Genomic DNA, 17,375 nt, shown 5'->3' with positions numbered 1-17,375 from the left:
CACACCAGGCCTCCCTGGCATCACCGACTCAATGGACATGAGTTTGAGTAAACTCCAGAGTTGGTGATGGACAGGGAGGCCCAGTATGCTGTGGTTCATGGAGTCGCAAAGAGTCAGACACGACTGAGCGACTGAACTGAACAGACTAATCTAAGAAAATACTGCTATGATTTATGTCCAAGTATGTTTTGCTTATCGGAGAAGGCAACGGCACCCCACTCCAGTACTCTTGCCTGGAAAATCCCATGGACAGAGGAGCCTGGTAGGCTGCAGTCCATGGGGTCGCGAAGAGTTGGACACGACTGAGCGACTTCACTTTCACTTTTCACTTTCATGCACTGGAGAAGGAAATGGCAACCCACTCCAGTGTTCTTGCCTGGAGAATCCCAGGGACGGGGGAGCCTGGTGGGTTGCCATCTATGGGGTCACACAGAGTTGGTCACGACTGAAGTGACTTAGCAGCAGCAGCAGCATGTTTTGCTTATAGTCTCTTCTAAGAGATGTATGGTGTCAAGTATTGCACTTAGTTCTTTAAACCATTTTAAATTTATTTTTGCATATGTCGTGAGAGAATGCTCTAATTTCATTGATTTACATGAAGCTGTCGAGCTTTCCCATGCGCTGGGAGGTTTTTGATTATTGATTCAGTCTTCTTACCTGTTATTGACCTGTTCAGCTACTCTGTTTCTTCATGATTCTGTCTTGGTAGGTTGTGTTCATCCACTTCTTCTAGTTCCTCCAGTTTGTTTGCTGTATAATCTTTCATAGTCGTCTTTCATACTCCTTTGTATTTCTGTGGTATCAGCTGCAACATGAAAGAGTCTTGAAAGACAGACTACATCCTTCCATGAGAGAGAGGAAAACTCAGTTCCCAAAATATACAGCTGGGAAAGATGAGGAACTCTTAGTCACATGACACATGCTGAGTCGTGACTCAGGACATAATGACCCATATTTGCTCGGTGTGCTCGAGGCTTTTGGCAAAGGTGGTGAGTGGCAGTAGTGACATTCAGTTGCCAAGATCAATAGTGATAGCTCTAGCCACATAGTTGAATCTTAGCATCAGGGGTGTCGTCGTGAAAAGGCAACTGTGCCCAGCAACAGAGCAGTGGTTCCTGTATGTAATTCAGTTTAGAATGACATCACGAATTTGGTTCCTGAATGTGCTGACTCAATCCCTGAAATAAAATGAGCCAAGTATGTAAGCATATGTATACACACACACACACACGCACACACACACATATACATGTTTAAATTAGAAAAACTTGGAATGCATTGATTGCACCAAGATGTGAGTGAGAAGTCAACGCAGGGAATAGTTTCAGAGAATAAGCATTCAGAGATGTTCTTTATGCTGAGCTGATAACCACTTCCTCAGTTTTCCACCTGGCTATATATCCCAGGGTAGGGCAAACAACATAAATGTCCCAGCAGATGTCTTGTTTTTTTCTTCCCAGGAAAAAAAACATTTAATTGTGGATTTAAGATGCTTCCCCAACCTGAGCGCTCTGATCACTGACCCTTGGCAGTCGTCCACAACCTGGCTAAGACCTAAGACTGCTTATAGGTACTGCTGCAAAATACTCTCCCTAGACCCACCATCTCAGAAAGCTGAGCACAGAGCCCAAGACTTGCTTATTCAACAAGCCTACAGGTGAGGCTGATGAACAGCCATGTGGGAATCCTGCTCTACGTTCTTGCTACTAAATGTGTGCTCTGAAGATGAGCAGCATCAGCACCAGCCTTGTTATAAGTTCGGATTCTTACATTCTACTTTGGACCGCTGGAACTTAATGAGATGTCCGGGGAATTCTCATGCACAGGTAAGTCGGGGACTAACTGGTCTCTGTGCTGTCTAGACGTGTGTCAGAATCGTGCAGTCTGCTCAGGTGTGTGATCCGATCAGACTGTATAGTGCTGTGAGGTCCAGGGTTCAGCCCTTGTTCCTTCCTCCTCTAATCACTCTCAGCAGTCCTCAGCTTGTAAATAGCATTTATATGGTGTCACTTCCAAAACCTATTTCTCCACCCAAAACATCTCTCCTAAATTCCAAACATGTGTCCCAACTGACAACCTAACTTGAATTTCTAATAGGCATCCAAATTCAGCATTTCCTCAACTGAATACCCATATTTTTTTGTTGTTGTTTAGTTGCTAAGTCGTGTCCAACTCTTTTATGACCCCCATGGACTATAACCCACCAGGCTTCTCTATCCATGGGATTTTCCAGGCAAGAATACTGGAGTGGGTTGCCATTTCCTTCTCCAGGGAATCTTCCAGACCCAGGGATCGAACCCACGACTCTTGGGTCTCCTGCATTGGCAGGCGGATTCTTTACCACTGAGCCACTTGCATAGTCTGAAAGTCTGGGTGTCCTCTTTCTCACAACTCAGACTTAATCCATTAGGAAATGCTGTAAAGTCCATCTTTAGATAGATCCAGTTCTAGTCACTCGGCAATATTTTCCCTGCCCACACGTGAGACAAGCACCAACATCTCCAGCCAGGACACTGCACTATGTCTACAGTCTCCACTACTGCCTTGTTCACCCTTCACTTCTTAGCTCTGTCCTCAGCACAGCAGCCAGACTGATGCTTCTAAAAAGAAGTCATACCAGGTCCCTCTTCTCCCAAAACTGTCTTGGAGCGCTACTGTCTTCCTCAGAGAAAGGTCAATCTAATATTCTCAAAGTCCACATGATCTGGGCGCACATGAGACCTCATCTGAATTCTTCGCTCCACCAGCCACACCTGCCTCCTCTTCACTCTTCCTTGAACACAGACGCTCTCCTGCCCTTGTGCATTTGCATGGAAGCTCCTCTGCCTGGAAAGAACGTCTCCCAGACATCCTTGTGGGCATTCCCTCACGTCCTTCACATCTTTACTCAAAGGTCAGCTTCTCAGTGAGGCCCACTGACCACCCTAGTAACACAGCCACCTTCCCTGTCCCTACACACTCATATTCTGGGTCACCTTCCTCAGATCACTTACCAACCTCTAAGGGAAACACCCCCTCACTTACTAGGCTGATAATGCACACTCTGCCCCTTCTCACTAGAACAAGCTCTACAGGCCAGTAACTTTGCCTGACTTTGGTTTTCTGAAATTTCTTAGATACAAAAATAATGTGTGATGTATCTGACACAACACATAGATCAGGTGAATGAATGATAAGTGGACAGCACCTCTGTATTCTGTTGGACTCTGTGCAACCTCATGGAATATAGCCCACCAGGCTCCTCTGTCCGTGGGATTTTCCAGGCAAGAATACTGGAGTGGGTTGCCATTTCCTTCTTCAAGGGATCTTCGTGACCCAGGGATCAAACCCGGGTCTCCTGCATTATGGGCAGACTCTTTACCATCTGAGTCGCCAGGGAAGTCCATATTCTAAAGGCAGTGTCTTTATTAATGTAGCTTAAGGCCACATGCTGTCTTGCGGCAGCTACAGCACAACGTTCACTCTGACTGGTGTCAACGCTGCCTTGCTTTTCTCACAAGTGCTGCTCTCCCTCCCTCCCCCAGCTCCTTCCTCCAACAGCAACCCTCCTGCACACCACAGCACACAAATTCATGTCCCACTCAAGAAAGCAATGGTCCCTGACCTATGGGTCCTATTTCCCAAACCACTGCAAATCTAAATTAGACTCAGCTTTATAAATCCATGAGTCTGGATTTGAGCCAGCACTAGCACTTCTAGAGCTAAGAGCACAGAAAACAGTCTTGGAAGGAGGGTAAGAGCTGGATGAGTCATTTCTGTAGACCAAAGGCACTACAGTGAGCAGGGGCCTCCTGAGCCTTGTGGGGACAATAACAGGCAAAAATTACTCCTGCTCCTGTAGAGATGGGGGACACCTAGAGGAAATTAAGACTAGAATTCAGATGCAAGAACAAGAAGAGGAGTAATTCTCTATAGAAATAAAGAAAAAAGAAATCAACACCTAAAAGACGAGGACTGAGGACCAGACCCAGTCCTGAGCCCTGGTTGACCCGGCCACATAAGGTCCTCACTGGCCACAGTCCAGAAGACAAGACAAGGTTCAGGTGATGGCTCAGTCCTTGTGATCACAGGTCTTGATGAGACAAGGTTGTACTGAAGAGACAAGGACAAAGGAGTTGAGAAGATGAGAACAGCAGCAACCATATCAAAGCCCATGATGCTCTGACTGGGCCCAGGCCCCGTCCACACTCAGCTCGTCACAGCCTTCTCCTGCCCCACCTGCAACAGAGTCAGCATAGCAAACACACAGATTTTAAAAGGTTCTCAGCACTTCCATTCATTTCTCGCAAAATTTAAGAATCTTCCTAGCCTTTAATTAACCCACCAGCCCCACCTCATGACAAGAATCAGAAAAAACAAATTCAGGACTCCCCTGGTGGTCCAGTGTTTAAGAATCCGCCTGCCAATGCAGGAGACACAGGTTCAATCCCCGGCCCGGGAAGATTCCACATGCCATGGGGCAATTAAGTCTGTGAGCCACTACTATTGAACAGAAGCCATTGTAATGAGAAGCCCATGCACCACAACTAGAGAAAACCAGTGGCAGCAACAAAGACTCAGGGCCAAGAATAAATAAGTAAATAGAAAAAATCAATTCATATCCAGATTCCTATTTTCAATAAGGAGTAAGAAGTTACAATTCAGTGTAACATGGAGTTAAGACAAGGATGGAGATTGCCCAGTCCCACCTCATCACAAAGGAGGAGGGTGGGGGCGTAAACAAACCTTGTATCACTCAGTTCCAGACAAAGCCATTCTCTTAGACTGTGAAAGAAAATAATCATGAACAAATTCAGGTCAATCATCATAAGTGGTCATTCTCAATAGCCCCCCCATATGCTCAAAATGTCTCATCAAAGAATCTCCATCACCCAGTGTGTCCCCTCTGCCCCCAAGTTCTCTCCCATTGGGGGTCCCTTAAGAGTCTCACTTTTAGGATCAGTGAGAGCATCAGAGCCCAGAGCACTGTTGCTGCCTGGGGGAGAACAATCCAGAACCTGGCGGGAGTCCAGAGATGGGGTTAAAGAAGGAATCATGGCGTGGGTGAGCTCCCCCATCAGCTCCCATGTACACTGTTCCAAGGATCTCAGGGTTTGCCATCAGACCCTACCTGTGCTCGGTACTTACTTGCAGTCTGAGAGTAGATTCTATTTTTCTAACTTGGAGAGTGATAATATCCTGTGAGAAGTCAGGCAGAAGACAGGTCATGAGCCCCTAAAGAAACCACCTAGTCCCAGACCCCAGGGAAGTTTCCAGAACTGTGACTGAAAACCCAGGGCAGGACCAAAACCATGAAGTCGGTGTGCAGGGCCTGAACCAACCACCTGCCCAGAGGCCTGTCCTCACAGTGACCTTCCCTGACCTTCAGTGTCCCCATCACCAGATTCATCATGTTGATACTGGTCTCCATTTTCACATGTGCCTTACAAAGAATAAGTGCAAGCAAAAAGCTCCAGACTTACCAAGCACACGTGTGTGGAGGTTACTTTCCAGTAACGAGGCAGGCAAACTTCTACCTGGGCTTGAAACCTCCAGTGAGACAAGAAAACTCAGATCACTCCCTCCCTTCCCTACCTGAGCGCGTCTTCATCCCGATCACAGCTCTAAGGACCATGAGGAGAACCAGGCTAACAGCGATGCCTATGATGAGAACGGAGATCTTCAGAGGTTCTGTGGAAGAAAGGAAAGGGGCCCTGACCTCAGGCATGAATCCTAACCTTGCTGAAGTTCTCCTGAAGGCTCCTGATTACCTGATAATAAGGTTGACCACCCATCCCCCTCCTTACCCCATCTCAGGGTGAGGGGCTCCTGAAGCCCCACGTGCTGCACATGACACGTGTATTTCTGCTCCTCTCCAGAAGGCACCACCAGGGCTGCCCACTTCTGAAAGGTTCCGTCTCCTGAAGGCCTGGTCTCCACAAGCTCCATGTCCTGGGTCTGGTCCTCCCCATTGCGCTGCCAGGTCAGTGAGATCTCCGCAGGGTAGAAGCCCAGGGCCCAGCACCTCAGGGTGACCTCACGGTTAGAGATGCGGTGGTGAGTAATGTATGTTTTGGGGGGCTCTGTGGTACACAAAGCAGGGAGGGCTCAGGCAAGGGTTTGCTGAGTAGCATCGACTCCAAAGACCAACCCACCACAACTCCTGATGGCTCATCTGCCAACCAGTGGGAGAAAGGGAACTTCCTCTATCTAAGGGTAGAGGGACCCACAGTAAGCTGAACCAGCTTCAAGACAAGGGTGTGGGAACTCAGTCTAACGTTCTCCTCCAGAATAAGAGCCCCTTCAAAGCCGCTTGACTCTTTTATCAAGTCTTTGGTCAATGTTTGCTAGATACAGGTGTGTATCTAGTAGGAAAGTGCCAAAAGGAAGAAAAATCTCCAAGATTCTGTGAAGCAGCTCTGTGTCCTCCTGAGAGTAGTTTCCCTGGCACTAATAAGAATGAGTGGCTCAGGGGACTTCCCTGGTGGTCCAGTGGTTAAGACTCCATGCTCCCACTGCAGGGGTTTGGGGTTCAATTCCTGGTCAGGGAAGTAAGATTCCACATACTGTGAGGTGTGGTCAAAAGAAAATCAAAACCAAAAATCCAACATTGTGAATCAACTATACTTCAGCAAAATAAATTTTTAAAAAATGAAAAATAAAGAATGCGTGGATCAGATGGCACTGCCCAGGAGACTCAAAATAGGAAGTCCCCCCACTCCACATCTGTGACTTGTAGGGAAGTCATCATCAGCACACTGGCCCCAGCCATCCCACACTAAATATCTCACACCCCTGTGCTGAGTCAGTTCTGGAAGAGACACCCTCACCCACACTCTGCAGAGAAAATGGCCCAAGCTGGGGATGCGGGAAGGGCTGAGTGGGTGGGCTGTGTGAAGTCATTACCAGTGCGGTTCAAGGTCTCCCCTCCAAACGTCAAGTATCTCCTCAACCACAGGATACACTCCTTCTCCAAGTAGTTCTTGTCTCTCTCTACGTAGTTCCCACCGGCCTCCCATTTTTGTTTGGTGTATTGAGCAATGAACGTGGCTGCTGTGTACTGCAGAGGGTCCATATGCAAGCTCAGGTAGTCCTCACCGTCACAGCCATACTGCCAATGCCACGTGGTCCTGCCGTCCTCCAGGAGCTCACAGCCGTAGGTGAACTGGAGGGTGTGGGGACCTGCCCAGCCCCGGGACAGTGGTATCAGGCAGTGTCAGTCAGGCACAGTCTGCCCCCAAGGCCTCCCACCCATGGCGCCAGCCCCCCCACACCTTCCCATCTCTTATCTTCTTCTTAGAGGACATTCAAATTCCATAGACAAACTAGTTTTGCCCTAATAACGATCTCTTTTACTTACAGTCAGTTCTGCTGTGAGGAATGGTCTATGGTTGCTTCCAGGAGGTATGGAAAAGGCCATGGATTGGGAGTTACAGATTTGAACTCTGCCATGAACTGTGTCATCTGGGCAAGTTATTCATTCTACATTTATCTTGTATAAATGGAGGGTTAGATTATGACCTAATAGGTCTCTTTTAGGCTAACAGCCTCAGATTCTAAGCTCAAGTTCCTGAAAACAGGACCACACTTCACAGTATTAACACAGGAGGGCACAGTGTACAGAGTAGTTTTCCTTGACAGCTATGGACCAAATTTTATCCCTCCAATATTCATATGTTGAACCCCTAACCCTTGATGTAACTGTATTCGGAGATTCTAGGAAGTAATTAAGTTTAAATGAGGTCATGAGAGTGGCGCCCTAATCCAACAGGGACAAGAGGGGTTAAGGAGATCTCTCCCTCACTCCACGGGCACACACCAAGGAAAGAGAGAATGTGGCCGAATGCAAGCCAGGAAGTGAGCCCTTACCACAGAGAACCCTGCTGAACCTTGACCTTGGACTTTCCAGTCTCTCAAACAGTCAGAAGATAAATTTCTGGTGCTTAGATCATGCAGCCTGTGGTATTTTGTCATGGTAGGCCAAGCAGACTAATATTCATACCGTTGTTGTTTAATCACTAAGTCAGGTCACTTGCTGTTTAGTCACTAAGCTGTGTCCGACTCTTGCAATCCAACTTAGTGACTAAAGGACAGCAACACAAGACACTAGAGAAAGCAAATAGCATCAACAAGCCCAAACTGCTGAAAAATTTCTCAAATGAATTTCAAAGTCAAATATGAATAAATCTGAGATTACTGCAGCCTGGATTCAACACACGCGCTTCTAGGTTTCCACAGATTCCCAGCTCAAGTTCCTAGTCTAACACTTGTATACTCTAACTTTATTGTGTACCATCACTCTCTTCTTATACTGTGAGCCCTTGAAAGGCAGGGTCTACAGCAGTGCCTGTAAAATAACCATCGGATAAACCTTTGTTGAATTCATGTCCCTAGAAGGATCAACTGGTAAAAGCTGAGCAGCCTCAGTATTCAGCTTGAATTATACTTCTCACTGGCTTATGCCTTGATTGGGCTTCAAGGCCCTTTATAAACTTGTTTCAACAGACCTAAACTCTCAAGAGCCATTAACTAGAAATGATTAAATTTCAATCCATCCCCTGGGCTCACAAAAACAAATCCTACCCCATGCCTTGCTCCACCCTAATTTCCTACTGCTTGGAACATCTTTTATGTTCTTCATAGACCTAAGTAATACACATCCAACAGGTTCTATATAAAGTTCTGCCTCATTCATGAAACTCCGACCACTGGGGTATCTCATCTATGAATCTCAGTAACTATGGCCTTTAAGGAGGTTCCTGTCTTTGACATCTCTAGGTATGCAGTGAAGAGTCAATAAACTTTTCACAGAAGTGTGAGTACCTTCCCATATGAATTATAAGCTCTTTGAAGACAAACATCAGTTTATACTTTTCTGGATCTCCATTTCTAGCACTCAAAAGATGTTCAGCATATATCCATGACCCAATAAAACTGTTTAATTAATCTGTTATTAATTCTTGTCACACAGACCCTATGCCATTGTGACCAGACCAGCTCAGCTTTCATTCTCAAGTGATAACTTGTACAAGTTCTTCTGCCCCAGCCTGACCCTATGGGAACACTTGTCGACAGCCTTTCACCGCTGGGGATTGGTATGAAGTGACAAGCACCACTTCCCTCTGCTTTCTCTGAGGCACCTACTTGTTTGCTTTTGTGCCAGCACTCTGTTCAGACCATCCTCCTTGGTTTGGTTGTAATATCGCTGCACATTCCTCAGACTTAAGTGGAAAATCTTCATCCGACTTGTGAAGATCTTGGTCTCATCATCAAAGTAACTTGGCTCCTCTCTCAACCAGTGAACACAAGACTTTGCCTTCATCTCTTCACTGTCATAGCGAATGAAGGGCTGGTTGTCCACGAAGCCAAAAGCCATAAATGAAGGAACTCCTGGACCCGGTTCAGACACAACTGAGTAGAAATACTGCAGAGAGTGTGATCCTGAGGTGAGAACAAGCGACAGTGGGTCAGAGCGAGCTCCAGAATTTACTGCATGAGGATCTAGGGAATGAGCGTGTGTCTCATAGGAGACATGGCACAACATAAAACAATGAAAAGACAATAACAACCCTCTGCAGAAGTGAATTTAAACTGCACACAGAGTACACACTGGGAGAATTTTAATAAATTAATGTACACACATATGTATACACATATAAATATATATGTATGCACTATACAAATATTTATATGTATGTAACAACAATAATATATACATATAAATATTTATATGTATGTAACATATACAAATATACAAATATTTATATGTATGTAACAACAATAATATATACATATAAATATTTGTATAGTGCTGCCGTCTATGGGGTCGCAGAGTCGGACATGACTGAAGCAACTTAGCAGCAGCAGCAACAATAATATATTTACATATATACAGAGTAAGATTGATTTACTTTAAGGAATTAGCTCATGTAATTTTACAGGGCTGGCAAGTCCAAATCTGCAGGGCAGAGCTGCATGCTAGATACCTAAGGAAGACAGTATATTGCAGTTTATGTCCAAAGGCAGTCTGAAAGTAGAATTCAGTCTGAAAGTAGACAGGAGACCTGTCTTCCCCTTAAGGCCTTCAACTGATCAGATAAGGCCTACCCACATTACCAGCTAGGGCAGTAGTCCGAACCTTTTTGGAACCAGTTTCATGGAAGACAATTTTTCCATGGCCCCAGGGTGGCAGGGGGATGAGAACGAAGTGCAAATTTTTAAAAAGTACAGTTGCTTTACAACATCGTGTTGATTTCAGGTGTACAACATAGTGATTCAGTATTCTGAAAGACATATTCCATAACAGATTAAAGATAGTGTGTATAATTCCCTGTGCTATACAACAAATCCTTGTTGCTTATCTACTCTTTACTTAGTTTGTATCTAGTAAACCCATATCCCCAATTTGTCCCTCCTCTGTTCTCTCCTCTTGGTAATCTCAAATTTGATTTCTACATCTGTGAGTCTGTTTCTGTTTTGTAGGTACATTCATTTGTATTAAATTCCATATATGCTGCTGCTGCTGCTAAGTCACTTCAGTCATGTCCAACTCTGTATGACCCCATAGACAGCAGCCCACCAGGCTCCCCCTTCCCTGGGATTCTCCAGGCAAGAACACTGGAGTGGGTTGCCATTTCCTTCTCCAGTGCATGAAAGTGAAAAGTGAAAGTGAAGTCGCTCAGTTGTGTCCGACTCTTAGTGACCCATGGACTGTAGCCTACCAGGCTCCGCCATCCATGGGATTTTCCAGGCAAGAGTACTGGAGTGGGGTGCCATTGCCTTCTCCAAAATTCCATATATAAGTAATCTCAAATAGTATTTTTGTCTGACATTTCACTAAATATAATATTTTCTAGGTCTAGTCACACTGCTATAAATGGCAGTTAAAATACATACATTTTAATTTATGAAGTTGTATTGAACATAATTCCATGTTTATCTGCCAGTTGAATTCATTCTTCTGTAAATTATTTATTCATAGCATTTCTGTTTTTAACAGCATTGTTCTTTTTTCAGAAGAACCTTTGCACTTCTACCCCTTGGCATGGGCTCCTTCTCTGATGAACAAAGTCCCTCTCACTGTGAACTGACTCTGACCCCACTCAGATCTCGACTCCATTGAGAAGCACCTAGGCAGTTCAGAGGTCATTCCTGAGGACCCAGTGTGCCGGGAGCCGTTATGGGGGGTCCCGCCCATGACGAGGTCATGAAGAAAATACCGGGCAGGCAAGGCCGTCCGGGACCCCATCCATGACGAGGTCACAAGGAAAGAACCTGACAGGCAAGGCCGTCTAGGATAAGGGACCCTCCATGTTGGCCTCGGCCTCTACCCCGCCCTGTATCCTCCCCCCTTTTCTGCTGTTGCTCTTGTTTGCCCTGTTGCAGATTCTTGTGTTGCCTGCTGAGAGCTCTCCTGCTCCTCTTTCACTGAATAAGGACCAACTTAAAAGCCTAATTAATAAATCTCCTGGATGCAGCTGCCCTATGAAGGGGCCAGAGATGAAGGAAATGCTTCCATTCAAACATTTTGCTGGCATTCTGGCTTGTTTGATAAATGTGTGATCTCATTGCACAAAATGCTCTTGATTGTTCTAAACATCCTAAGCACAGTACGCTAACAAAAGAAACTATTAAGCATAGGCCCCTTCATGGGGTGAGAAAAGCTCCACAAACATGATAGCCACAAATGTGCCTAACAGAAAATACTTTAGAGATTAGCTGGCGACTTCTTGCAGGTGGTTAACTTTTAGACTAAGAGCCTGTTTTGTGCCATATCTGCTGTTTCTGCAGTCCTTTGCATTTCTGTTCTGTAAAAATGTAATCCTATCTAGTTCCCATAGAGATGACGCTTATTAAAAAGAAAATAGATTAATTATAAGAAAAACAGGGTTGGCTACTGAAGGTGCTTAAGTCACACCAGGTGCAAGCCATAAAATGTTAGCAGGCCTGAAGGCCAAATGATAAGAAAGACTCTTGTGAACGAAAAAGTCTGTGGGTGACATCCTGTTTCTGTTGAAGGTCAAGTTGCTGTAATGTTTTGAGATGACCTGTGTGTAGGCAACATGCACTTCCCCCAAAGATGTTGTTAAGGGTATAAAGGGGCCATGCAAAAATAAACTTCAGACTTAGCCCCGAACTTTGTCTCACTCTCTCTCTCATTCGCCGACGCCGTTCATCCTGAGGGTTCCCCTGGATCCTGCTGGGGCTGGACCCCCGGCACCAGTGGACATGCAAGCCAGCAGTCCCTATCTGCTCTCTGATGATCCCTACTGTGACCCTGCACCTAACAGGGGCTATGCAGGGAGCAAGGCTGTGGTTAGATGTTCAGAGACACTGAACTCCAGTGAATGATTGTGGAGTGGGAAAACAACAAAAACAAGAGCAAAAGACACTGAATGCAAACTCCCCTTTATTCTTTCTAAGGCTCAGCCAAGCAGCCATAGGCTGGGTGACTTTCCATTTAGGCAAATAGGAAATGTATAAATATGGAAATGTTTACACCATACTCCTATTAAAGCACTCACCATATCACTTAAGCCTGCACAGAAATTGTTTCCTAAAAATTATCATTGTGTTGGAACATTTCCTCTGTGGTCTGCTGTTATCTAATTCTTTTAATGACTATATGAAGTAGCTGCTTAAATTCCATGTTAGAGGTGAGAAAACTGCAGCTTAGTAGCAAAGCTTTATTTAGAACCCATTTCGCCTTCTCTCTTGCTCATAAATAGGTAAGACAAAAAAATTCACCCTGCCAGATATGTTTCAGATATGTCAATTCACGTAAATTCAGATATGTCAAGAATTTGTTTCATTTTCCATGAAGTTTTACTTGTTGGTCTGGAAACATTTTACCCAGTAATTAAGTTATGAGTCTGGCTTTCCTTCTGGTTTTCTTGGTACACTTCTAGAGTCTGGAGTGCAACAATAGCTGCTGAGAAACTGTGCTAGGAGACCTATGTCTGGGAACAATGGTTTTGCAAACAATCTGCATATAGGAAACTACAAAAATTGTAGCTTAGTGGGTGGTGAGAGTTTTGCATCTTGTCCCTATGGGGTTTTCCTGGATGAGCCATACTTAAACAAATACTTCAGTGAAGCCCTTTTTCCATATGAATAAAAGATGAGTGTGTGTGCCACGTTATCTTCTTTCAGCTCTGTCATTAATCAAGCTTGTGATCAATTTTTTTTAAGTTATTTAAAATATTTTGTCTCATCTTTTTGGATTTGTTTCTGTAAATTTGTATACTCTATTTAATGTATTGGTATAATGGAACATATACATACTTTGTAAATAAATAAACACACTTGAAATTGTCAAGAAAGATGATCTAAAACCTTGGATACCATCCATCCCAAATTTTTGCTTCTGGCTTTGCCCTTCGAAAGGCTTTAAAAACGAAAGTTAAAGTGTTAGCCGCTCCATCCTGAACGACTGCATAGACTGTCCAGTTCAGTTCAGTCGCTCAGTCGTGTCCAACTCTTTGCGACCCCACATAGACTGTAGCCCATCAAAATCCTAGGGGATTCTCCAGGCAAGAAAACTGGAGTGGGAAACCAGGAACATCTATTCTGAGCAAGAGTACAGAATTATGACTTCTGATCTGGTTCAGAGATCTGCCAACCTCTTTCCTGTTTACACTGGTGCTGCTGCTGCTAAGTCGCTTCAGTTGTGTCCGACTCTGTGTGACCCCAAAAACGGCAGCCCACCAGGCTCCTCCGTCCCTGGGATTCTCCAGGCAAGAAAACTGGAGTGGGTTGCCATTTCCTTCTCTTGTTTACACTAGCTGCCCTTATTGACAGACCCCGCACAAATAATAAGCCAGTGACGGCCTGCACCAAGATTTTGGAGTTACCACTGAGCTTCCAATGCTCTGAAAAATCCCACTCTCGGCCGATTTCGGCTTCTTCTCCCACTGTCCCAGCCCGCCACCCCTCGCTCCCAACTCACGGGTTTGTGTCTCTGGCAGGAATGCCAAGAAGAAATGCAAGAGGACAGGGGCCCAGGGCATCGCCTTAGCTGTTCCGATTGGCCCAAGACTTCCGGGCATGGCTGGAATGCGGCACACAGGTCAGAGACCACCGGCTTCACGCTAGCTCAGGACCGCAGTTGGGGCGGCGCCTTACAGAAACTGGAACCGCGAAAGCGCAGGAAAGAGTCGGGGTGGGGGTGGAAACTACCACAGAGCACCACTCAGCGATGAGCTCGTCAGGAAAACAGCATCTGGGCAAGAACATTTGGAGAAAACGAAAGCCCCAGCGTATGGCATCCCGCATAGCCGATGCCACAGCAAGTCAGCCAGTAGCCCAGGTCTAGACGGGACCCACTCGCTTGGACTTCAGATCCTAGGCGGGCCTCTCCGCTTCGGAGCTTTGGTTTCTTCCTCATCCAAATGCAAATAAGGTTAATCTGTATTTGGAAAACTACGCTTTGGTTTCTTCCTCATCCAAATGCAAATAAGGTTAATCTGTATTTGGAAAACTACGGAGAAGTTAAAAGTGACTAGCAGCTTGGAAAAATGTAGCCATATATATGTTAAGTGGGGGAACGTGATGAAGAATTAAAACTGAATTGGTAACCATGTCAAAAAAACATGGAGCATTAAGGAATTCCCTGGCGGTCCAGTGGACTAGGCGTTTTCCCTGATGAGGACCGCAGGGCAAGAAAAAAAAAAAATTACCTATTTAGGGAGGAAATCGGCAATAAAGACACAAAAATAAGGTTCTCACTGGGGTGATTTTTCCCCCTCCAAGTTTTATGGTATGAACTGCCACTCATTTAAAATGTCCCGTCAGTCACACTGGCAGTCCTTTATCAGTACAAACATATGTCAAATCATCATGTCCTCCACCTTTAATGAATATGTTATAGGTTAATTTTATCTGAAACACCGGAGGGAAAATAAAATGTCCAATTAAAATAAATCCAGCAGGATTATTGTTCAAGCCAGAAACTACTATGAGGAATTTGGGAGGGGCGGTCCCTTCCCCTGCTCTGGAGGAAATGAGACAACCATTGAGTCAGAGCTGCCTCAGAGTAAGCTCCTTTCCATGGTTTGGCAGTTTAAGGGGAGAAGATTCAAATGCCCACAGTGAGGTTGAGGCAGGATGGTACAGCCTGGGACAAGGACATGGAGCCGAGAGAAAGATGAAAAAACTAAAGGACATCGCCTTTCCATCTCCTCCTGGCTTTTTGTCATCTGGAGAGTCTGAGAATTTTTATAAGCCAACCCTGGTTCCTCTTTATCTCCTTCTTCTGACATGTTATTGTAACATAAATAGGAACTTTTTAAACAGGAACTTTGTGAGCACCAACACTTTGCTCAGAAATCTCCTTAGCTACATAACCAGGTTCATTTCTTAAAATTCTGCTTCCCCCATAACTGCAGGGGATAATTTAGCTGAGCTTTCCACTACTATCAATACTTAACAAAGATTTCCCCCTTTTCTAGCTTCCAATAAGATATTCCTCATTTTCTTCTGAACTCTCACTGGCAGAGTTCTCAAAGCCCTGGTTTCTACCAAGTCTGTTCACAGAAATGTAGGCTTTCTCCAACATGCTTTTCTTTCGGCAGCACAGCAAGGCTTGCAGGATCTTAGTTCCCCAATCATGGATCAACCCAGCAGTGAAAGCACAGCCAAAAAATAAAAATAAATAAAATGTTAGAAGTCTGTCCTGCTTCAGTCCCTGGGGTCGCAGAGCTGGACACAATTGAGTGAGTGAACAACATGATATTAGTTATAGGTTTTTCATAAATACTCTTTTATCAGGTTAAGGAAGTTCCCTCTGTGGCAGACAGACTCTAAGATGACCCCCAATGATCTTCTAATATTTATGACCTTCTATTATCCCCCACCTTGAGACTGTCTCTGGGGCCTTTGAATTGTTTCTAACCAAGAGAACATAGCAGGGACTTCCCCCATGGTCCAGTGGCTAAGACTCAGAGCTCCCAGTGCAGGGGGTCATTGGACTCCTGGTCAGAGAGCTGGATCCCACATGCCATAACAAAGACCACAGGCAGCCAAATTAAAAAGAAAAAAAAATTTTTTTTTTTAAAGAGAATATGGCAAAAGTGATAGGATGGCCAGAGTCTGTTTTGCTAGTAGACTTTAAGATGCTCTGCTGTGCTGTCTTTGAGGAAGTAGCTATGTTGAGAGTCCCACGTGATAAGGAACTGAGGGGTGGCCACTAGGAGCTGAGGCAGCCTCCAGTCAACAACCAGTCAAGTCCCTCAGTCTTATGATATAACCACAGGGAACTGAATTCTACTGATGTCCTTAGTGAGTGTGGAAGTGGATCTTACAGTCAATCCTCCAGATAAGAACACAACTGACATCTTAATTGAAAAAAAAAAAAAAGCCTTGCAGAGAATCCAGTTAAGGTATGCTTGAAGTTCTGACCCACAGAAATTGTGCGATAATAAAGGTGTGTTGATTTGGGGTGCTAGGTTTGTAATCACTTATTATGCAGCATAGAAAACTACATATGTTTAATCCATTCACATTTATTATGAGTGGATCTGTTTACCATTTTTCATTTCTTTAATGTGTTTCACATCTTTTTCTCTATTCCTTCCCTTACTGCCTTTTATTAAGTATTGGCTATGACCCATATAAATTATTTTGCTCAATCTCAGTGTAATTTTGAATTATAGTGATTTCTTTAGGAATTACAATCTCCACCTTAACATATCATGATACACTTTGGATGAATACTAATTCCAGTAAGCACAGAAAACTTGCTGATATAGCTTTGTCTCCTCTCCTTTGTGTTATCATATATATTACATCTATGTATATATGATAAAGCTGACAATATAGTGTCATAAATACTGATTTATATAATTTTCTTTTAAAGAAGTTGAGAAGAGAAAAAACATTTGAGCCTTTCATTTTAAACTTTGTATTTAGCATTTCCAGTCCTCTTTCTTCTTGTGGATTCAAATTATCATTTTTGTCATTTCCTTACTCCAAGAGTTCCATTCCCTCCCTCATCCTTTGTCCAATTATTCACATGAATATGTATCTGTAGGTGTCATAAGCTCAACACAATAAATTCATTATTTTATGTAATTTAAGTCAGATAAGATAAAAATACATTTATACTATTTTTCATAATTACCTTCATCTTACCTTTCCTGGTGCTTTTTTTCATGTGGATTAGATAAACTGGTGTCATTTCTTCTCAGTCTAAAGAACCTGACTTTAATATTTCTTGTTAAGACAGCTCTATTTTTTGAATTAATTTAATTGGAGGATAACTACAATATTGTGATGGTTTTTGCCATACATCAACATGAACTGGCCACAGGTATACATGCTTAACATTCAGAAAACTAAAATCATGGCATCTGGTCCCATCACCTCATGGGAAATAGATGGGGAGACAGTGGAAACAG

At 44.2% G+C, this 17,375-nt stretch overlaps 1 protein-coding gene across 6 annotated transcripts in view; it reads right to left on the bottom strand.

The window, feature by feature from the left end:
- Positions 1-352: 352 nt before the first annotated feature.
- The window catches only part of LOC122697337 (BOLA class I histocompatibility antigen, alpha chain BL3-7-like), a 38,209-nt gene continuing 21,186 nt past the window's right edge, over positions 353-17,375 (bottom strand). The window contains exons 1-8 of one of the 6 annotated variants that reach the window (XM_043908056.1): positions 13,928-14,384; positions 9,124-9,420; positions 6,886-7,161; positions 5,787-6,062; positions 5,575-5,670; positions 5,128-5,178; positions 4,726-4,764; positions 1,042-1,178 (exon numbers count right to left, since the gene is read on the bottom strand). In XM_043908056.1, coding sequence (XP_043763991.1) covers positions 5,156-5,178; positions 5,575-5,670; positions 5,787-6,062; positions 6,886-7,161; positions 9,124-9,420; positions 13,928-14,027 — 1,068 coding nt within the window. In that variant the 5' untranslated portion in view covers positions 14,028-14,384 and the 3' untranslated portion in view covers positions 1,042-1,178; positions 4,726-4,764; positions 5,128-5,155. Of the gene's footprint in view, positions 1,179-3,940; positions 4,093-4,725; positions 4,765-5,127; positions 5,179-5,574; positions 5,671-5,786; positions 6,063-6,885; positions 7,162-9,123; positions 9,421-10,090; positions 10,307-13,927; positions 14,392-17,375 lie in introns of those variants that run through there. The other 5 variants (XM_043908054.1, XM_043908053.1, XM_043908055.1 and 2 more) reach the window with 5 other exon arrangements.

Source organism: Cervus elaphus, chromosome 7 (assembly GCF_910594005.1).
Source record: "Cervus elaphus chromosome 7, mCerEla1.1, whole genome shotgun sequence".
In the NCBI taxonomy this organism is placed as follows: Eukaryota; Metazoa; Chordata; class Mammalia; order Artiodactyla; family Cervidae; genus Cervus; species Cervus elaphus.
This window is presented reverse-complemented; position numbering and strand designations above follow the sequence as displayed.